The sequence below is a fragment of the Plecotus auritus genome (genome assembly GCF_963455305.1).
Source record: "Plecotus auritus genome assembly, chromosome: X".
Classification (NCBI taxonomy): domain Eukaryota; kingdom Metazoa; phylum Chordata; class Mammalia; order Chiroptera; family Vespertilionidae; genus Plecotus; species Plecotus auritus.
Genome location: NC_137784.1, coordinates 67,395,549 through 67,419,966, shown reverse-complemented (window position 1 = coordinate 67,419,966; position 24,418 = coordinate 67,395,549). Strand labels below are relative to the sequence as shown.

General features: G+C 34.7%; 1 protein-coding gene across 1 annotated transcript in view; it reads right to left on the bottom strand.

Annotated features, from left to right (window-relative positions):
- Positions 1-24,418, bottom strand: part of PCDH11X (protocadherin 11 X-linked) — a 1,111,291-nt gene that overhangs the window by 319,396 nt on the left and 767,477 nt on the right. Inside the window, exon 6 of the mRNA XM_080652463.1 lies at positions 10,645-10,843. Coding sequence (XP_080508589.1) covers positions 10,645-10,843 — 199 coding nt within the window. The remainder of the gene's footprint in view (positions 1-10,644; positions 10,844-24,418) is intronic.

The following is a 24,418-nucleotide window of genomic DNA, read 5'->3' as shown; positions in this document are numbered from 1 at the left end:
TTGTCCTTCAAATCAAAGTCAAGAAGTATTTATATATTATGAGGACACAATTTTCAAGGATATAGGCAGTATGCAGTTAAATAGATGTCTCAAGTAGGAAAAAATTGTGCAGCTCAGTTTTGGATTAATTTTCATACATAGATCTAAAGGAAACAATCTCATCCCAACTCTGGAAAAGTGTATCAGGTGAGTGGATTAAGAATACAATCTCATAGACACAGAAAACAATATGGTCATTACCAGAGGGAAAGAGGGGAGGAGTTAGAAGAGGGTAAAGGGGGGATAAATGGTAATGGATGGAAGGGGACTTGACTTAGGGTGATGAACACACAATACAATATACAGGTGATGTATGATAGAATTGTACACTGGAAACCTATATAATTTTATTAACCAATTTCAACCCAATAAATTAAGTTAAAAAATAAAGAAATCAATCAAAAATAAAACAAATAAAAAACGTATATTGTGTTAGTGAGCCTTGTAATATAATACTGATGAGCTGAGGAACAGAAGTAGGATATTCTAAATTTGATAAAAAATTGTTTTTTACATGCTTAGATAATTTTGTGCTATGAAAACAATGATATTTTTGAGATGAAAAATTACTTTTCTCAAAACATATTTATTAAAATTTCAGTATAACTTTCTCAATCCAGAGAATTACCTTGCATGTCATAAATTTATTATAAATGGAAGCAAACAATCTTCCTAAAAGTTTGAGCAGAGTGCAGCTTATTTTTAGTTCCTAAAGTTATCCTCCTTTCATCTCCAGTTCTAATCATTGTCCATAAATACTGAGTATAATGTTTACTCCAAACATTTTTACTATATAGCACAATATTAACTCAGTAGACTTGAGTCTATCAAAATCAGTTCATTGTTAATTATAACTTCACTAGAGGCACGATGCATGAAATTCATGCATGGGGGTGTGTGTCCCTCAGCCCAGCCTGCACCCTCTCCAATCTGGGACATCCCTCTCACAATCCAGGACTGCTGGCTCCCAACTGCTCGCCTGCCTGCTTTCCTGATTCCCCGTAACCACTTCTGCCTGCCAGTCTGATCACCCCCTAACCACTCCCCTGCCACCCTGATTGATGCTTAAGTGCTCCCCTGCCAGCCTGTTTGCCCGTAACTGCCCTCCCTTGCAAGCCTGGTCACCCCTAACTGCCCTCCCCTGTAGGTCTGGTCCCCCCCAATTGCTCTCCCCTGCAGGCCTGGGCCTCCCAAACTGCCCTTCCCTGCAGGTCCAGTTGCCCCCAACTTTCCTCCTCTGCTGGCCTGGTCACCCCCAACTGCCCTCCCTTGCAGGCCTGGTCACCTCTAACTGCCCTCCTCTGTAGGTCTGGTCCCCCCCAATTGCTCTCCCCTGCAGGCCTGGGCCTCCCAAACTGCCCTTCCCTGCAGGTCCAGTTGCCCCCAACTTTCCTCCTCTGCTGGCCTGGTCACCCCCAACTGCCCTCCCTTGCAGGCCTGGTCCCTCCCAACTGCCCTCCCCTGCTGTCCTGATTGCCCACAACTGCCCTCCCTTGCAGGCCTGGTCCCTCCCAGCTGCCCTCCCCTGCTGGCCATCTTATGGTGGCCATCTTGTGTCCACATGGGGGCAGTCATCTTGTGTGTTGGAGTGATGGTCAATTTGCATATTACTCTTTTATTAGATAGGATAGAGGCCTGGTGCATGGGTGGGGGCCAGCTGGTTTGCCCTGAAGGGTGTCCCAGATCAGGGTGGGGGTTCCCTTGGAGTGTGGGGCGGTCTGGGCAAAGGGCCTGTGGTGGTTTGCAGGCCAGCCACGCCCCCCAGCGACCCAAGCGGAGGCCCTGGTATCTGGGATTTATTTATCGTCTATAATTGAAACTTTGTAGCCTTGAGTGGAGGCCTGGGCCGGCCAGGGTGTGGGGAAAACTTGGCTTCCTCCATTGCCGAGGAAACTCAAGCCTCCTTCTCGCTTTGTGGCTGCAGCCATCTTGATTGGATTGATTTGCATACTTGCTCCTGATTGGCTGGTGGGTGTTGCTTGTGGGTGTAGCAGAGGTATGGTTAATTTGCATATTCCTCTTTTATTAGATAGGATCATTTTTCCAGAAAATTGAAGTAGGGTAGAATGGCAGGAATTCAAGAATAGATAGTCTAGTTTTTAGCAGATTAGATGAGGGATATATTTACATATTATTTCTGTGTTTACCTCATTGATATTCTGATTACATTTTTAAAAAAATATTCAGAGGAAATTTACCATAAATAATGTATTTTAATCCCAATTGTTTTGCAAATAGTACACACATTAAATAAATAAATGATAAATTATCTATGTAGATAACAGTAGTAAAGATTAGCTAGCTTTCCTGACATAATGATCATTAACATCCCTCATGACTGCCATTTTCCCTATAAAACTTTTACTGTTTAAAACTAATAGTAATTTTGGAAATCAGCAGTCCATATTGTTCAAATTGTCTTTACAACTCTAGAAGATTCCAAATAAAAACCTTTTTTATTTTTAATATAGGAACTCATCATGCATATAAAAACGTATTATAAATATGGAAATATTAAAACATTCCCAATTTGTTCTCTATACCTATGAATTTGTTTCTCTTTTGTTTGTTCATTTTTTTGTTTATTTATTTATTTTTTTAGATTCCAGGTATAAGTGACATAATATAGTGGGTGATCACTTCTAAGGTATGCAAATGTCTAATCACTATGTTGTATTCCTAAACCAAATACAATATCGCATGTCAACTACAATTGAAAATTACATTAAAAAAAAAAGACTGAAAAAAATTCCCCAAAATTAACGTTCCCTTTGAGGAATGCATCATATTTAAATTTTATACTTGTCTATTCTTTAACAAATTGCTTTAATGATTGCAAAAGGTGGCTGCTTATCAACATTAATGACTGATCTAGCTTAGTACATGATAAACATCAAATCTTGGTTCAGGACATTAAGTTATTGCTTAAAAGGGCTAAATCTCAGTTCTCTAATTTGCATAATGAGGTAGTTGAGCAAGATGGCATTAAGGATGCTTAGAGGTTTAAATTTAAAAACGTTATAAAAGGCAACACCTTAACATGTACATTTCTGGATTATAAAAGTTACAAAATAATGATCCTAGCAGGGGCATTAACAGATCAGTATAATTCCCTCATTTTATAGCTAAAGAAAAGAAGATACAATAAGGTTAAAAGGCCACATAGCCAGTTAATTTCAGTGTCTGAATTAGAACCTGTAATAGGCAAAACTATGTCCTAAATGAGATGATCTGCTATGGTCTGTGGTAAGGAGATTTTATGAATAATGAGTACAGAATGATGTATTACAATAAAAGTATTAGTTAATATCCAAATTTGTTAAAGTATGATTTAAATAGATTACCAAAATTAATATTTAAAATCACCTGCTTTCTCATTGCTTTTTGAGAGCTATCCAAATTACAGGGCAGGAAATTTCTGAGAAAAAAAATTCTTAAAGACTAATTTCATATATTCTATTTAGAATAATTTTTATATAACCTACAAATCTTTCTGATATAACTTTGATAAAAAGTGCCATACTTAGATCATGTACTTTATTTTCATTTCAATGGAACTTAAGCAACAACTACTAAGATTACTGATTAAAACGGGAAAAATCAGATTCAGCAAACACTGTCACTTCTATTTTCTATTGGGTATCTTCAACATCCAGTAAAGATTAAATTAACAAAATGCAGAAAGCCTGGTAAGATTGTCTATAGTTATTCATTATTTAATGAATTCCTTGATACTTATTAGTTGTTGAGTGTTCTGTTGATGAAATCAATTATGAAAGTTGCAAGTTACTGTACAATCTAAAAGTGTCATTGAGAAAAATATATTGCTATATTTATCTTCATTCATTAAAATATAAATTATTTTAAAGGAAGAAATTAGACTGTGACTAATGTTACTAAATACCCCAAGTGACCCAAAAATTGCATCTTGCATGACTGATATTATATTTCAAAGAACTGTAAAGAGGAATAAATGGCACAGTCTTATAGGCAAAGAAAAGTGAGGAGTGAGAGTTAGATAAAAGAAGCAGAAGAAAGACATAAGAAGGTCATAAAGAAAACTGCCTCCTGGCTCATAAATAATAGAAATATAAATGTCAAATGAACTTTATTATATGGTGTAGGTAGCCTGATAAAAATTTAGAAGGAAATTAAGTATTATTGTGAAGAAAAGGCCACCTATTCTCTGTCATTGAAGGCAGTTATTCAAGTTTACTGACATTCCAGACCTTGTGGCATTGGCTTTCAATTGCCAGCTTGTGCCAAACTCCTAACGCTTGTCTTTTTAAAAATGAAACACAACATAAGAGATTGCTTTGCTCAGTGTGGCCTGTTTTTGAGTGATAAACCTCTATCTAATCCATATTAGATTTAAGATACCAAAAATACAGTCATCTTAGGTGCTGTCACCCAAATAGAATCCTGTAAATGTCATCAAGTTTTCAACCTTAGAGATATACTTTTCATTTTGATCCATGACTTTGTGACTTTTTCTTTAGATTATCTCTAGTATAAATCCTTCATTGCCTTCACAAAACCTAGATACCACAAATTATAAGTAATTTTTCATTGGTTTGTGTTGTGATTGCATTTCCTGTATAGAAAGTTGGGTATGACAAGATGGTATAATAAGATTTGTTTCACCCATTTTCTTATTATGATTATATATATATATATATATATATATATATATATATATATATATATATACACATATATTTTAAACTTTCATAAGCTTGAATAGAGCAAAACTGTCTTTGCAAAAGCATGTCAGTTTAAGTGATAAAATTAATGTATATTACAGATCATCTGCCACTAGATCACTGTTTATATCTGTCTAAGCTCGTTTAGTATACTAACTGTTATCAAGTGTGCCTTATTCTTTCCCAAGCAATGGCAGACAGCTTAACACTTGGGTAAAAACCATTCTTTGTAATCTATTTATATACACTTTATTTATATAACACATCAAGGGCTGAAATAAGCTGGTAGTCAGAGACATTATTTATAAATGCAGTGATTTTTCTTTGAGAATGAAAAAAGTGATGCTAATATTATTGTTAGCTTAAAATATTACTCTACATGAATAAATTTTTATTTCAATAGAAGGATAAAGCTATATATCATTGTCACTTGGCAAGGCAATCAAAGTTGGCAGGCATTTGTCTTATACGTCTAGAATCCAGGACCACTGAATCCAGTCCCTTTCACCAAGTGAAACATGATAGAAATGATCATTGATAATATCACTCCTGAGACACATTGATTAATTTATCTTTCTATATGTGACTTCAATTTTGCTGAGCTGATTCAAATTCTTTAATTACTTTACTCCCTCCACCATCATGGACTGACAGTACATTACAGGCTAAGAATGAACACAGTTTTAGGATGCTCTACTTCAAATACATAGTCAGCAGAGAGAGAATTGGCCTGGATGGATAATTAACAACTAAAGGACCATAGCTCCTCTTTCTTAGGTTCAGTGCTTTTCTCATTTGTTTCACATAACAATATTAACAAAATGACAGCCTTTACTTTTATTTTTGTTGTAATAAAGGAATTGATATTTGGGTTTTCACAAATATATTTTAAAGAAATATAGAGAACTTATGAAGTCAAATAACCTAGATATTTGGCAACAAACAAAAATACCCAATGAACAGTTATATGGGTAACACTTGCTAAATGGATTTATATAATTTTCTGTGACATACTCTGGAAGAATACGCACTGCCATCCATATAAAATATATAACCCATTATTATTTTTTTTTAACAAACTGAATGGTATTTTCTTGCTGAATTTTTCAGATGAATAATTGTACATGTATATTAAAATTTTCCTGGGAAAATATTTGGACAGCTTTATTTTGCCTTCAGATATCTGACCCCTAATGTTCTTAGTTTTGAAGGGTGGTATTTTAATGATCCATTACTAAGTGATTATTTTATTTAATTTTTTTTAGTTTTTTATTTTTTATTAAATTTACTGGGGTGACATTGGTCAACATGGTCATATAGGTTTCTGGTGTGGGTTTCTATGTTACAAGATCTGTATATTGCACTGTGTGCCCACCACCCAAAGTCAAATCTTTTCCTGGCACCTTATATTAGGACCCCTTTTTTCCCCCAGCCTCTTCCCTCTGGCAAACACCACTCTGCTGTTTGTGTTCACAAGTTTCAGTTTTATATCCCACATTAGTGAAATCATATGGTTCTTAGTTTTTTTCTGAGAGACTTATTTCACTTAGTATAATATTCTCAAGGTCCATCTATGTTGTTGCAAATGGCAATATTTCATCCTTTTGTATGGCTGAGTAGTATTCCATTGTGTACATGTACCACATCTTCTTTATCCAGTCCTCTATTGCAGGACACTTTGGTTGTTTACATGTCTTGGCCACCATGAATAATGCTGCAATCAACATATGGGTGCATATGTCTTTGTTAATACATTTTTTAGTTTTTCAGTATATACAGGAGAGGGATTGCTGGGTCTTATGGTAGCTCTATTCTTAATTTTTTTTGAGTAATCAACAGACTACTTTCCATAGAGGTGATAGCAGTCTACATTCCCTCCAGCAGAGATTGAGGATTCTCTTTTCTCCACAATCTCTCCAACATGTGTTATTGCTTATCTTGTTGATAATAGCCTATCTAATAGGTGTGAGGTGGTACCTCATTGTAGTTTTAATTTGCATGTCCCTGATTGCAAGTGGGGTTGAACATCTGTTCATATATCTATTGGCTGTTGATATGTCTTCTTGGGAGAGGTTTATTTTCAGGTCCTCTGTCCACTTTTTAATTGGGTTGTTTGTTTCTTTGGTGTTGATTTTTATGAGTTCTTTATATATTTTGGAAATTAAACCTTTTTGGGAGCTACTCTTTGCACATATCATCTCCCAACAAAGAGGCAACCAATAGGTGATTCTTTTTAAAGTTTCATAGTTTTCTTTTTTTTAATTTTACCAATTGTCTACATTCAGAATTAGATATTTAATCAAACGTTCAATTAATAATTACTCTAATATAATCCCATACTAACAGTCTCCACGGATCAAGACAAAATTTACCATTTCTCTAAGTAATACTCTAGTCAATCAAATTGGTCTTCCACTTTTTATAACATGTAATTTGATTACTGGTAGAGGATCAATCAAAGTGTGTTGCCAGGGAAAGATTAATTACTTCCTTTTGTGAATTAATTAGTACCATATTAGAGTGCTAAGCAAACCTGATCTAGCAAAAGATAAATGAATGTCAAAGATATGTTAACCTGAACTATAGTTTGGCAGAGAGATTTATCATTTTTCCATGAATGAACAATAATCCCTCCTTATTTTCAACGTAGAACTTCTTTAGTCCTAATACTCTTGGGAATGTTTTATTAAACTTGCTCCTAAAAGAGAAATAAATAATTGGATTACATTAGCTTGTTTCTTTAAGAAAGTTAATATTCTTGGCAAAAGACTCGAGAGAATGAATAGCATAATTTTTTCATCTTATCAGCAGATTTTTATCAAACTGGGAACTATATGTTAAAGTAGCAATAATAAATCCCTTTAGCACATTTTGGGGAAATTGTATTCATAAAAGTTTATTTCTATTTATTTTTGTGAAGTTACAAGGAATTTTCAGAACTATGTACTATTTTGGGCTATTCATTAGCAGAAAAGAAAGCAGATTGAGGATATAATGCATTTCACAATATGAAATGGGATCTGAATAAATTAATTCAATTGCTTAAGGACAACATTTATTTCCTCCAGCAGTTTACATTCCTATTTGTGGTGCTATTGACTAACACTTCACAGTTTATTGGCATCTGCTCCATATCACAAAACCCATTATTATGTACTATTTCAGAGCTATAGAGTTTCTTTTTTAAGAATCAATATATCTTATCATCTGTATTAATCTAAGGAAATTATTTTCCTATGGCAAAGTTTGTATCAGCTATTTTTTTATTTTTACTAAAAACAAAACACACACATACACTATATTAAAAATCTTACTAATATGCCATTTAGGATAATACAACTTCTTTAAAAAGTGAAATGTTGTGCTTCTTACACTTATAATAATAAGATTCTTTATTGTCCAAAATGAAATACCTAATCAAAATATTATTTTGGAATATAGTTTAGAGGGAAGTTTTAGGTCCAGTTGAAGAATAGGTAGTTGATATTACTCATAGTAAAAAAAAACTTAAAAATTGACCCATTAATATTTTAGACATATACAGAAATGGACATTAATTGTTAATTACCTCTGCCCTTTGCATAAACTTATTAAAATAGCAAAGAGCAAAAATATATTATTTGTATTACTATTATTAGTGCCTACAGCTATCCTGATTTTAAAATAAATTCTAATTAATAAAGAACTTTATTAACTTACATTTTGCTATTGCCTCATTCTGTAATTATGAACAAAATATTTAATAACCAAAATAACAGTGCCAATATGATTAGAGGAGAGAAATGCTTAGTCCTTGGTAGAAATAAGCAAGAAAAAAAACAGCTTCTAACTATGTTAGCACATGCATTGTTGCTAACCCTTGCACTCTTTTTAAAATATATTTTATTGATTTTTACAGAGAGGAAGGGAGAGGGATAGAGTTAGAAACATCAATGAGCTGCCTCCTACACACCTCCTACTGGGGATGTGCCTGCAACCAAGGTACATGCCCTTGACCGGAATCAAACCTGAGACCCTTCAGTCCACAGGCCGACGCTCTATCCACTGAGCCAAACCGGTTAGGGCAACCCGTCCACTCTTAACTGTAAATAAAATCAGGTCCTGTAAAGAGCTCTTCATGTGAGTATTTTTAAAACGGCTACTTATTATTATATATAATTTATCATATGTAATTGGGATCAATAAACCTGCATTGGATATTGTTAATGTTTCATAATTTCTGACACATACCAAATCTGCCCCTTTTACTATCAATAATATCCCATCTTGGTCTCATTCAGTTTGAAATTTTATTTTAGTGTAGATCCACACTGTGGATTCTTACTCTGAGTTTATTCTTTCATTGTTGGCTTTGCAATCTCTAAGAAAATTTCTTAGTAACATAGCATGTTCAAAGGAATCAACTCTCTTTAGTTTATAGAAATGATGCTCATTTCAACTTTATATTATCTGTTAAGGAAGTGATAGGCCTACAATGAAAACAATAATGTATGGAGTAAAAAAAGATCAAGGATACTTAGTTTAATACATATTTGTTACTTATGATCATATTCTTATTAGAGATTGACTCTGAGTTTATTGTGGTGGTGGATATAGTCACAACTAGAAATCATTATGTCCTCATGTACACAGTAAATGAAAGGTAGATTAGTGTTGCATGTTATAGAATTTTTCATTCTCAGAATGAACAGTGATAAATTATTGTAAGTATAAAATTGAATATAGACATAGCAGATGTTTAGGACTTTCTGGAATGGTGACTAAAAGTCTCTAAAGTGTTTATATTGAAAGGCCTTTAATATCCAATATCTACTCTTGTAGAGAGAAAACAGTTGATGCTGTTATCATTGGTTCTGTATATTTAGATTACATCTTGATGTTCCACCACTTGATTTCCCTTATTTTTTTGAGTTTCAAAAATAGAGGATTAAAACATAATGATGGGGAAACCATTTTGTTCTGAGAACAACATGCTTTATTTTAATTATGCACCCCTACAAACCTTATTGTTCAAAATAGCTTTTCAAAATTTCTATTTTCTGTTAATTTATTTCATATGTTTATTCTCATTACTTGGTCTCTTTTCTTCATATTGGTTTATACCTATGTCTCTTCTCACATATATGGTATCTCTTTTGTACCTATACACTTTTATGTATAGGAAACATATCTGGAGCAAATTATAATTATTGGAAATCAGAATATTTTGAGATATGTATAACCTTACCAAATTTTGTATTTCCTACAATTATCAGGAAGCAGGATGTTCAATACATTTAAAGGTAATAAATTTAATGAAATTCTCCATTTAGCTTCATGATCCTTTTTAAGAATTCAACATCTTTGGATTTTATAAAATATAGCCTTTTATGCCTTTAGTATGGAGACCAAATCTGAATCTTTTTATAAACAGTAACATGGCATAAGACATGTGTTCAGTACATCATTGAAAATCTAAAACCAACTACTCTGCATTGGAGTCAGGATCTCTTATTTCCTTAAAAATTAATTTTATATGGTTCTTATGAGAAAAATAAACCTAAAAATAATTTTCATAAATTATAAAAATAATTTATATATATGCAAATAAATTAAACGAATAAAATAAAATGGCTGGTTATGTACATATAAATACATATATATGCAGATATAAAGACAAAACCCTAGCTATGACTAAACAAAATGACTATGTTAAATTTCATTAATAGTTTTATTCAAAGTAGATATGATCACACATTTCAAATACTGTAAATGGATGTATATGGGCCTCCTAGATAATTTAGTATTTTTACCTTTTAAAAGTGTGTAATACATATTAACATTATTAAATTGCCAGTGTTATTATAGCTACAGTTATTTGACTTGCAAACTTATACTTCAGGAAAAGAGAGGTATAACTTACTGGATTCAGGATCAGAATTGCCATCCCCTTCAGTGCGGTTGTTGGGTGCAGCATGATCAAAATACTCCTCCTGAAGATAGCCAAGGGGCAGAGCATGGGATGTACTGGGAAGACTGCCTGCATCATGGTCTCCCAGTCCACCATCACTGCTGCTTTCCTGAGAGCCTTCTGGTAGGTGAAATGTGACACGCCGCTGGGACTGAAAGGAAGAAAGCAAATTACAGGATTTCAGCAATGATCTGAATAATTGCTTAATGCAGCCAATTTAGAAATACATCATTTCAACTATTTAGTGAAGTCACACTAACATTATGTTGATCTGGGAACAATTTCAGGCTTCTGTGAACCTGATGCTCCTGGCAACAGAGTTGCTTTCATTATATTTTAAAACAAGGCACATCCAGATGTAGAATAAAGTCAACTTGCTCTAAAGTAAGAAGCTGTCAGCCTTTATAGATATTCAAGCACATTGAAAATTCTGATAATCATTTCAACATTGATTTATTAAGTGACTATTTGAAAAGTATTCATTTTTTAAATAATAAGCATGAATAAATATAACAAAATTTTATTGCTATATCTATAAAATTCTGGTGGGCTAAAGCAGTAAATATAAACAAATTTATTCAATCAGGTAGGCTTAGAAAATTTAAAGTATAAATCATCTTTTCAAAGAAATTAGAGGCAATATTTTGAATCGGAACTCATTTAAATTGATTCTACACTTTAAAAAATAAAAATAGTTACACGGTATGGATAATAGTTGATGCCAAATATATATATGTATATATATATATATATATATATATACATATATATATTTGGCAATATATATATATATATATATATATATATATATATATATATATATTTGCCAAATATGAAGATGAAATATTTGGTCTCCAAAACAAAAGGCTCAAGACAACCAGTAAGGGTGATAACTCCGCCAGAAGTAGCTGTATTTTGTTTGTAGCAATTGTATATATAGTAGCTAGTCTACAAAGATATCCTCTGCAATGGATATTCATATTTCTTCATATTCATACCCTTATGTAGTACTCTACCACCCTAAATATGGGGAGGCCCTCTGTAACCAAACCTTGCAGCTTATGTTTTGCTCCCTTGGAACACTCACTGTGGGTGAAACCAGATGCATTGAAAGAAGTCTGACTACTAAGAGTCTGCCATGCTATAAGGAAGCTCAAGATAGCTGTGTGGAAAGACTGCATAGAAAGGAAGTACAATAGACAGAGAGGCCCAGCTGTTCCAGCCACTGTAGTTCAGGTGTTAAATTTGAATGTGAAGAACCCATTCTGTTCATTACAGTTTGGGGCCTCATTTGAGTCATCCCAGCCATCTCCAAACATTTAATTCATCCAATTTTAGTCACCAGCCATTGTGGAGCAGAGATAGTTATCTCTGCTGTGCACAACCCCAATTCTTGACTTAAAAAAATGTAATGCACAATTGATTCTTTTTTATGCTTCAAAGATTAAGAATAGTTTGCTATGTAACAATAGACCAACCAAAATACTTCACTACTAGCAGTAGGCAATATACATTTAAGAGATAATTATTTAAGAAATCTATACAAAGCAAAGTGAAATAAGCCAGTCAGAGAAAGAAAAATACCATATGATTTCACTTATATGTGGAATCCAATGAACACAATAAATAAACAAAATAGAAACAGATGCATTGATAGAACAGACTGACAGCTGTCAAAAGGCGAGAGAGGCTGGGTAAAATAGGTAAAACATGTAAGCAAAAAACACAACAACTTATAGACAGATAATAGTGTGGTGATTGCCAGAGGGAAAAGGTGGTGAGAGGAGGTAGGAGAGGTTGAAGGGATGGTAAATGGTGATGGAAGGAGACTTGACTTGGGGTGGTGAACACACAATGCAGTATACAGATGATATATTATAGAATTGCACATTTTAAACCTATGTAATTTTATTACCAATGTCACCACAATAAATTCAATAAAATATAGGGCTTAAAAAATAATTTCCATGACAGAATGAGGATACTTTTGCAAATTCAGGTTTGACAGTCAGCAATCTTTTCAGATGGAGATAAGAAAACATTTGAAGATTCTTTCTATAGACAATGTCTTGCACCTCAAAATTCATATGTTGAAACCTAATACCCAACATTATGAAATTTAGAGGTGGGACTTTGGGGAGATGATTGGTCTTGAGAGTGGAGTCTTCATTCATGGGATTAGTGTCCTTATAAAAATAACACCAGAAAGCTCATGCTCCAACTTCTGCCATGTGAGGAAACAGCCAGCTAATTTTGTCAGGCCAGCAAAGTTGGATTTGACTGCTCTCTGTCTAAGAAGTCAAATGCTCATTTAGTTATAGGTTAAACCTCATTTAATTCCAAAAATTATTTTTAGTTGTTAAAATATTGTCATCCACTTCAATTAAAATATAAACACTTTTTACTCACAAACCTTTTAAAAATATAAGAACTAGAAAAATAGCTTTTTAAAATGTCCAAAACACTACACTGTAGATATTTATATACAATTAACTATTGTCTATATCTTAAAGATAATAACACAGCTTTTAAAAATCATCGTATGTAAAGTAATTCTGTTTATCATTGGCTAATTTATAATTGCTTGCATCAAAATGCATAACTGTGAAGAAATATTTTTATTTCCTGTAAGACACAAGTGATATATTTCAAGTACATATACATATATAATGCACCATACGTATGGTACATGGTATGTATATTATGTGTTTAGTGTATGTGCATGTGAATGTAGTTTTACCATATACATTTTAAAGTATTAGATCTAGATAAAAAGAATCTATGAATACTAAAATAATTTACTGCTGACAAAATAAATTAATCTGTGATTTAAAATGTTCTGGTTAAGCATGGAGTCATACACCCTAACAGAATTTAAATTGCCAGTGAATAGAAGGTAAAGTTGTGTCAAATGGTAGGAGTAGAGACTATATATCTTACCTTCTAATGTAAGGGGAATGGAATTTTGTGTTCACTTGCTTATCTATGCACAAAACAACAACAAACACTATTTAAGTTTAAAAATGCATCCCATCCTAGGACACCTATACTAGTAGCTTAACTAAAAGCCCTTGCAAAAAATGCCATAGAATCTATCTGTAATTGGCCTGGACATGTACTCATCCTCAATCCTCTTGACCCTCATTAATGGAATCCCCTTAGGTGTAAATAACAGAGAATAGAAGGGTTTGTAAGGACTCCTTTCAGTGAGCACAACTGTTTTTGTCCCTTCCTAAATGTGCCAAAAATCAGTACCAGCACTAGTACTGTGTTCTTGAAATGCAGTTCTTATATTTGACATTATCATATACTAGTGTACACCTTTGAGGTTTTAAAAGCAAAACTGTCATATTAATAAACAATTCTATTAATGTTAGCTTTAACAAACATCAGAAGTCCTCAAGTGGAGATGAAGGAATGTTGTTTGACCATTAATGGCTTATAACATTTTTAAATCATAAATAAGTTCAATGACACTAAGGATTTGACTTCTTTCTCACTCACAATTTCAAAGTTTACAGTCCGAAACACTGTTTTACCTATTTCTATAATCCATAGAATGCATTCAAATATCATTATTTAAATATAGGTATTCTATTTTGTTATTCAGTGGATTAGCAAGAGTCTCTATATTTCCACATCTGTGAATAGCTAGGTTGTCCATCCTATCTAATAAAGACAGAATATGCAAATTGACTGTAACTCCACGACAAAGATGGTGACACACACAGCCTATAAGGAGGGAATATGCAAACTGACATGACAAGGCAAGAGGCAGAAGGTGGCTCTGGCCAGAGCAAAGGTGATGCTGGCAGCCAGGGGAAGGAAGGGCCTATTCTTGCACGAATCTTCATGCATCGGACCTCTTGTTGTTTTATAAATTTCCATGAAATATTTTCTTAAGTCAAATTATTAGAATTTAATTTTAAGGAATTGTTTTTAAAAGCTTCTGAAAAATTAGCCTTTAATAAGAAAAAAAACCTGTTAGCTATTTTTCCTATAGCTACTCTAATAATTCCTACTTAAGCTTGTATTTTGCAATTTGTGACACTTCCAGATAGAACTGAACATACAATAATGATATGAACTGAACAATTTATGAATCCTTTATAGTAAATTTTGGAAAACTGGTTTAACTCACTTGCCCTTTACTTGTTAGTGGGTAAATCCTTTCTCTCTGATGGTACCTTTCTGCTCAGATTCATTACATGAAGACATTCAAAATGCAGAGGTATTTTTTTATCCAATATATTTAAAAATATTAACCATTACATGAAAATCATTCCTAAGTCTCTCAAAGAGAAGGATTAATAATGTCCTTTTTTTCAAGTGTTGAAGATGATTACTGTGCAATATAAAAGAGCTATTATACTAATGACAATGTCATAATGTGTCTGTTTGCAGCCCTTCAAGGAAGCTGTGGCATACAAATTAAACAATCTATTAACTGTAACAGTGACTTTATGGCATGGGAAAAAATCCTGAATCATTCCTGAATAAATGTCTTACTGAATGGCTACTTATTTTTTTTCCCAGTTGGGGAAAAATTCACAGGGTGTCTTTCCCTTTAATCTAGATGCTACATGTCTTGTTTTTAACTCAAATCAATCAAAATTCCAGAAAATATGAATGTGTAGAAATAATACTGCTGTCACCTAGATGAATCATTTACAAGCAAACTATCAATTCCCAATATTCTTGTCTATTATAATACCTCAAGAAGGCATGATTCCATGCTATACATCAAATGAATATCCTTACATTTCCATATCATGATGTAAATGGCACCTTAGAAAGGTGAAGCTGGCAGCAGAGAGGGTGCATGAAGACAGGCCAGCCTGTGAATCTCATTATGGAATGCTTGAGTATCATGTTCCAGAGGGCTCATTAGAATTACCTGTCAAAGTGTTCAAACTAATCATACAACCTTGCACTCCCTCTGATGCCAATTCTAATACACCCTGACCCAGCCTACCTTAGATTATCTGCCATTGTCAGTAACTCTGATTAGAGATGGTAATCATAGGTGGGGGTTACTACTTTTTCGGCATTACCATGTATGTGCAGGGTTGTTTTTGATTCATATGTAAAACATTGTCAATATCAAACTAGTAAGCAATTTTTAGCTTCTGAGTTCTCATATATTATAATAATTGACAACTTCTTTCTGGATGCTAGAGGTTTGCATTTTTCCATGGGTATTGTCTCATCAAAATAATTTATAATATTCAATATATCATAAATTAAAATGTGAAAAAATTAGAAACTCAACATGAGATTTTTATGTGCATTATCTGACCACCACATAAATCTCACTTATAGCTAATAATTTCCAGTGTAAAATATCCCTGATGACATATTATATATTAGGTCTTTACTATTTATCTCTATGTTTCATTAAGTTTCCTACTTTTCCAATTCAAATCATCTTGCAAAACAGATCAGTTCATCTAATTGCTTTTTCACTGTTCCATTTCATAACATTTGAATGGTATGTCTCATTTCTCATTTTCCCTTTCACATTCTGTTTCTGAAGTTTTTACATTTTAAGGCTTTATTAAAAAATACCGTAACATATTTTTAGCATGTGCAGAAAGTTCTTCATGTTGCTCAATTATACCAGAATCATATCTTTCCTTAGCTCTAGTTTACTCTTAAATCTTTCATGGCACTTGGTGATTTTTTTTAAAAATTATTTTATTTTATTAATTTTTGGCAATTGAGTTAAGCATACTTTTTTAAAAAAAGAAAAAGGGAGAGAGAGAAGAAGAGAGAGAGAGACGTGAGAAATATCTATCAGGTGCATCCTACACGTGACCTGATCAGAAATCAAATCCGCCACATTTTGGTGTACAGGAGGACACTCCTACCAACTGAGTCACACTATCCAAGACCAGGCATATTTTTTGATGATAGAAGACTACATGGCATTACATGATTACATCTTTTTTTGAGTCATTATTCATTTCAAAGCAACCAAAATGAAAGTGATCTATTTGTAGATAGGTAGGATAAAGCTTCTGCTTTCTGGAATGTTGTTGATTGTAAATTTGCAATTGCCAGAGTTTTGTGAATTTTTAAATAAAATAGCATTATTGCAAATGTTTGAGAAATTACAGTTGCGTAACTAACAATTAGAATAAGACAAACTGAAACTGAACATACTAGTACTTTGAAACTGGCATGTGTCCAAAAGTGACATTAAGGAGTACTAAAACCAGCTATTAAACCAAAAGCAGACCATTACAATGGTCTAGAACAGTGGTCGGCAAACTCATTAGTCAACAGAGCCAAATATCAACAGTACAACGATTGAAATTTCTTTTGAGAGCCAAATTTTTTAAACTTAAATTTCTTCTAACGCCACTTCTTCAAAATAGATTCGCCCAGGCCGTGGTATTTTGTGGAAGAGACACACTCAAGGGGCCAAAGAGCCGCATGTGGCTCGTGAGCCGCAGTTTGCCGACCACGGGTCTAGGGCATAAAAGCCAAATATCAATTAAAAAAAAAAAAAAGAAACATCTACATTATTTTTGGTGCAAATCATATCTAGGTTTAGGGACTTACATTAAAATGAATAAGTTATCATAGGACCTCCATTATCCAGAAGCAGTCCTCAGGCAGCCTCAAACTATCAAAAAACAGCAATGCCAGGAGAAGTAAAAGGCATGCAAATTGCTAAAATACTTACCACTTTTTTCATGCTCAAAATTATATCTACCTTACTGTGTTTTAACAATTTGGGTTATCTTAGTCTTCCTCAAAGTGTGTTTGAAGGGTTGGTAGAGGCTAGAAACAAAAACATAGACAGAAAGAGAAATTTCCACCAATTATCCTTAGATCTGCCTTCTGTAGAGCTGTATAATAAGTGTGATTCTCCTTCTACATGACAAACCTTCCAGTGTCTGAAGATAATTCAGCCTCATGTACTAATATTCCAATTCCATGTTAATATCCCCATCCAAATTTGGCATGGTTTTCAGACCTTTTACCATCTTACTACCCTTTTTCCTTTTTGTCCATGTATTTTATTTACATAATTAACAAAGTCAGATCTTGAGTATTCAATTCTATATTGCTGCTGATATATGGTTTTGAGAGATGATGGATTTATAGATCAAATAGGATACAAATAATTATTTTTATAATATTAGTCAATAGTTAACATTTCCTGGTTGTTAAATTATTTGAAAATTTGTTTCTATGATAGAAGCCACAAGTTTTGTTTTGAATGTTGCTTTGTCTCAGATGTTACTTCTTTATATTTGCAAAATATTTTTTCATCGTCATAGCTACACAACATGTCTGTTTAATTGATGCCTTTTAAACAAACCAAATGTCATTCAAGCAACAGATGGTTTCTGACTTGAATTATATAGATTGGAATCATTATGCAGTGTACAGTGAAAGAAAAAATCTTGGCATTGTCATTCATTGCATAAACACTTGAAACATAATATTCTCTTGATTAATGTTAAGAGAAATCACAACAAAAATATGCGATGGCAGAAAATAGTATGGTGTTTACAAGAGGGAAGAAGAGGTGGCAGAAAGAGGAAGAGGGTCAAGGGAGTCAAATATGTGGTGACAAACGTAGGCTAGACATTGGGTGGTGAGCACACAATGAAATATACAGATGATGTATTATAGAATTGTATACTTGAAACCTATGTAATTTTATTAACCAACTAGGGGCCCAGTGCACAAAATTCATGCACTGGGGAGGGTCCCTCAGCCCAGCCTGCCCCCTCTCACATACTGGGAGCCCTCAGGGGATGTCCTAATGATGGCTTAGGCCTGCTCCCTGTTGGAGCAGTCTGGCCTCCCTTTGCGGGAGGCAACCAGGCTGATCAGGGGAAGGCGCCAGCCCCATCACCCAGCCACTGCCAGTCACTGCAGCCACCAAGGTATTTTCATCAACATGGACACCAGTCCCTTCACCATGAAAAAATGACAACTTTCTTTAAGCATTTTCAAGATGTGCCTTTCATAGGATATGACATTTCTTTATTTTTCTTTTTATCCTCACCTGAGGATATGTTTCCATTGATTTTTCCCCTTCCCTCCAATTCCAGGCTTGGCCACTTCCCAAGCCTACAGCCTCTGCCCCAGGCTATAGGCTTGGGAAGTGGGCACCCCCCCACTCGCATCCTTCTAATCCCAGGCTCGGCCCCTTCCCAAGCCTCAAGCCTCCACCCCAGGGTGTAGGTTTGGGAAGCAGGCATCTGCCCTCCGCCCCTCCAGTCCCAGGCTTGGCCCCTTCCCAAGCCTCCAGTTTCGGCAAAAGACTGTAGGCTTGGGAAGCGGGTACCCCCATCCCCCAAGCCTAAGGCCTCCATGGGATGGCCGGCTGGAAGTGACCTGGGTGCCGAAGAGGTTCCCAGGACCCAGGTATGTATGCAAATTAACTTCCATCTTTGTTGGGTCAATTTGCATACTCACTCTGATTGGCTGTGGGCGTAGCGGAGGTATGGTCAATTTACATGTTTCTCTGTTATTAGGAAAGATGCTACCTCTAATGAATTCAATTTTAAAAAATCAAAAATAAATAAAGCAATAAAATGGAAAAATGTGATAGTGATCAAATATCAGTTCAAAAATAATAATGACTAGCACATTTTAAAAATAAAGTTGAAGAGTGTGAACATCAGCTAGCATGCTAATAATTTCTTCAGTTTGTTATACCAAACATTGGTAACCTGTTTGCTTTAGACCTTTCAGATAGTACATATACCATGTTCAATTTCATCTTCTTTACCTAGTGCTCATCAGCACATTAAAAACAACTGCTACTCATGTAGAATGTGTCCCTTCTTGGAAATGAATCTAAGATTAAAAGAATAATGTTTCCTTTGAAGTCTTCTTGCTTTTTTTAAGACTTGGAGTTTTGTAATTCCCATTAGTCATTAAAGAGCAAACTAATGTAGCTGTATCTTTCAACAACAATTACTAGTGATTAAAGGTAGCAGCAAGCAATGTAGAGGTGAATATAGTTGAGAGTAGAAGGGAAAAATATTGCAAAGAATTAGTATCTGTAGCACTACTGTACACTTTATTGTACAGCTTGCTATACAGGTGTATTTTTCTAAAATCAGTCCTTCCCTTTTATTTTACACTAGAGGCCTGGTGCACTAAATTTGTGCACAGGGGGGGATGTCCCTCAGGCCAGCCTGCACACTCTCCAATCTGGGACCCGTCAAGGTATGTCCGACTGCCCGTTTAGGCCCGATCCTACTGGGATCGGGCCTAAACGGGCAGTCGGACATCCCTCTCACAATCCAGGACTGCTTGCTCCCAATTGCTCGCTGTCTGCCTTCCTGATTGCCCCTAACCGCTTCTGCCTGCCAGCCTGATCACCCCCTAACCACTCCCCTGCCAGCCTGTTTGCCCCTAACTACCCTCCCTTGCAGGCCTGGTCACGCCTAACTGCAATTCCCTGCAGGCCCGGTTGCCCCCAACTTCCCTCCTCTGTCAGTCTGGTCACCCCTAACTGCCCTCTCCTGCTGTCCTGATCGCCCACAACTGCCCTCCCTTGCAGGCCTGGTCCCTTCCAACTGCCCTCCCCTGCTGGCCATCTTGTGGTGGCCATCTTGTGACCACATGGGCGCAGCCATCTTTGACTACATGGGGGCAGCCATCTTGTATGTTGGAGTGACAGTCAATTTGCATATTATTCTTTTATTAGATAGAATTATATAGGATAGAGGCCTGGTGCATGGGTGGGGGCCGGCTGGTTTGCCCTGAATGGTGTCCCGTAACAGGGTGGGGGGTCCCTCGGGGTGTTGGGCAGCCTTGGAGAGGGGCCTGTGGTAGTTTGCAGGCTGGCCAAGCCCCCTGGTGACCCAAGTGGAGGCCCTGGTATCTGGGATTCATTTATCTTCTATAATTGAAACTTTGTAGCCTTCAGTAGAACCAAGCCTCCTGCGCGCTCTGTGGCCACAGCCATTTTTGTTGGGATTTATTTATCATCTATAATTGAAACTTTGTAGCCTTAAGTGGAGGCCCAGGCAGGCCAGGGATGTGGAAACTTGGCTTTTTCCATCGCTGGGGGCAACTCAAGCCTCCTGTTCTCTCTAGCTCCGTGGCTGCTGCCATTTTTTGTTGGGATTTATTTATCTTCTATAATTGAAACTTTGTAGCCCTAAGCAGAGACCAAGGCAGGCCAGGGCAGGTGTAAAGCTTGGCTTCCTCCATTGCCGGGGAAACCCAAGGCTCTTGCTCTCTCCGTGGCTGCAGCCATCTTGGTTGGGTTAATTTTCATACCCGCTCCTGATTGGCTGGTGGGCATGGCTTGTGGGTGTAGTGGAGGTATGGTCAATTTGCATATTACTCTTTTATTAGATAGTATTCAAAGAAGAATGCCCGTACACTCCAATTACCACACCCATTTATCCTACACACACATACACACACACAAACACACACATGCATAAATGGTGTAAAATAATCTTAAATTAACCTACAAGTTTAAAAAGTTTAACAATTCTATAATTATGCTATGATCCCAGGAGGAAATTGATATGACACTATCATTTCCATTGCTTTTAAAAGTTATATACATATATTTCTTAAATATATCTCAACTGAGAATGAAATGCAAAAATAAATTTAGTCTCCTAAATTAAAACCCTCAAATTAATCTTATATATTTACCTTAAATATATCATCTCAACTTATTGTCATATTAATTTTGTTACCTTTCATTATATTTGGGACTGAGGGAGAAAACGGAATGTGATTTTGATAAAATTGATAGCTAGCTAATGCAATCTGCTATCCAGTGTTTTTGAAAACACTAAATGTATACAAATAACTGGAGTTAATGTGTTAATCATGTAAAGTCCTATGTTCCAACTCTCAAATATTCTCATTGAGAGGTCTAAGGTACATGTCAGATGTTGAGGCATATGAACCCTGACCAATATTTCAGGGGGAAAAAGGGAAAACAAGATTCAATAATCACATTTTCTAAATATTTTTAAATTAGCAAATTCTTTGACAGTTTACAGTAAACTAACCTCATAGAATAATGAAATTCTAATGCCAGACTCTAGTTATAAACTTTTACAAATTTATTATTTTATAATTTTTATACAATGCACATTTTCTTTTTGCCACAATATTCTAGTTAATCCCATCTGCTATCTTGACATTAATGGAAGGATGGATAAACAAAGACAACTCTGAATAAATCTACTGAAGGGAAGCTGAATTACAACCTGTATAAATTAATAAACAGAAAACTCACTTAAAGTGAAATAAGGAGGCCAGATGGGGAAGCACTATAATCAACTACAATGTACAAAAGGGGAAACTCATTGTAGTGGTCCTTCCCAACTTCCTTTTCCCCTCTAGAAAAGAGCTTCCTTTTCTTTGTTTTAGGGGACTTGCACTTGTCTTATTATGGTTGCATGTAGCAGATTGCATTTCCTTGCTGTTCTCGAATCATCCCATTTTGGTGGAAAGCTATCTTGGCAACAAATTTGGTAGGCCATAGGAGGATCCAGAAAAGGCCCTTGATATCTCTGAAGCTGGTGAGCAAACGGAAGAGGCATCCACAGAACCCACTGAGCTTGCTGTTTACTTATCATCCCAGTAATTTAAGGGTAAGTTGAGGATAAGTTTCCTCCTGTACCCCAACTTCTACTTGCTTTGCATTTTGAAGAGTCCCAGGCTCTATTCAGTATCTGTCCAAAAGCTTCTGAGAGAGAAACATCGATCAGACCATCAAACCTCAGAGGGAAGGTAGGGGAGGGTGGGGATAAGGGGGAGAGATCAACCAAAGGACTTGTATGCATGCATGTAAGCCTAACCAATGGACACAGACACCAGGATGGTGAGGGTATGACTCGGGGGGATGGGGGGTAATGGGGGAATAAGGATACATGTGTAACACCTTAATCAATAAAGAAATTTAAAAAAACACACAAAAGCTTCTTACTTTTTTGTCAAAGGCCCTGTTTTCTGTAAGTAATCATTTTGGCTCTTCAGCCTTACTCCCTTGTGATCAGGCTATTTCTTGAGACTGTTAATCTTTGGCCTTACTACCTTTGGAAACAGACCTTTTCTACTGAAACTGGCTGGCCTTCAATCTGGTTCTAAATCAGATTGTCTCATTGAAACTCCCAAAAGTCCTTATTTCTGAAGTTCATTCTACTCTTTGGATTAAGGTATACAAATTGAAAAGGTTATATACTCCAAAGTATAGTTGGTCATATTTTACAATTTTAAATGTTATCTCTAGAGTTCTAATGTCCCTATTATCTGTCAAAATAATGCCATTTAGTGATTGCCACTTACACCTTGATAATTCTTAAGTGAATATTGCATAGAATAATTATAATAGCACCTAGAAATTATATAGAATATTGTCTTGGTAGTCTGAAAATGTTTTTAGTATTAATTTATTTTCTTTATTACTGTGTAAAGAACTGTTTTGAAAATAATTATTTTGAACATTTTATTTTTCAAATTTTTAAGACAAATATGTTATTAATAAGTAAATTACATAGTAGTCATAAGTATTATGAGTAAGAACTGGTGAAACTTCAAGACATGCCATTGGGTAATGTTTAAATTTAGATATAATGTTAAACTTAAAGATATTAGAACATTAAATTATTGCTATAAATAAGTAAATATATATTTTTTTCCAAAAATTAATACTGAGAAGAGTTAGGAGTAACCAAGTACTACTTCCTTTACTGCCAAAAGAAGAATGTAGTAGACTCCTAACATATGTTCTAATTTTGCCATTAGTTCCTGGAAAATATTTTACTAACCAAGACCACTTTCATTCAGCAACCATGGGAAATCAAGTAACTTAAAATCTTCCACAGTTTCTAATATAAATATAGCATAAAACAATTAATTTAGCTCTTTTAATTTTTTTTTTGTTGTTGTTCAATAACATCATGGAATTGAAAATCTTCAAATTTGTTCAGTGTGTTTACATCAAAATTGGTTAGTTTTTATGTTTCTTTAAATTAGCTTATCCATAAACCAACTCAAATTTGTTTGGGTTAACACTAAGATTAGAATTTGGTCATAAGAAGTGAGATAAATTCAAATTAAATACATTGTTCATTTCATAATTTGTGTTTTTTTTTTTAAAACAAATTTGAAATGTCTATTTGTGCTTCATTTTACAGAAGAGAGTTTACTCTGGTCTAAATGATAACAAAAAATAAATTGCTATCTTTAAACTTAATATGACCTCAGACCTGATAAGCATTGGGAGGGCAAAACAGAGACAATCTTGAATTTACAAAGGACACACACACACACAAACACACACACACACAACATTTTTTCAATAATCCAACTACATAAATATCTTATTTTTTTGCTGGGGTTATTTAAGATAATTTTAAAATGACCTTAAACAAATTGAAATATTAAAAATCACTTAAACAAATACTGGTGATAATAAACTTCAAATTGAGAATATTCTTTAGTTAGACACTATTTGCTATATTGTTTAAAGTAATAATTTAAAATACATAAATTTAAAGCTAACTTTTAAAAATGTAAACAAATGGAATGAATCAAAAGAAAGTGAAGTATAGATACAGACAACAATAGTATGGTGATTACCAGAGAGAAAGAGGAGTGGGGGAGCTAGCAAAAGGTAAAGGGGGCATAAATGGTGATAGAAGGAGACTTGACTTGGGATGGTGAACACATAATACAACAAACAGATGATAGATTATAGAATTGTACATTT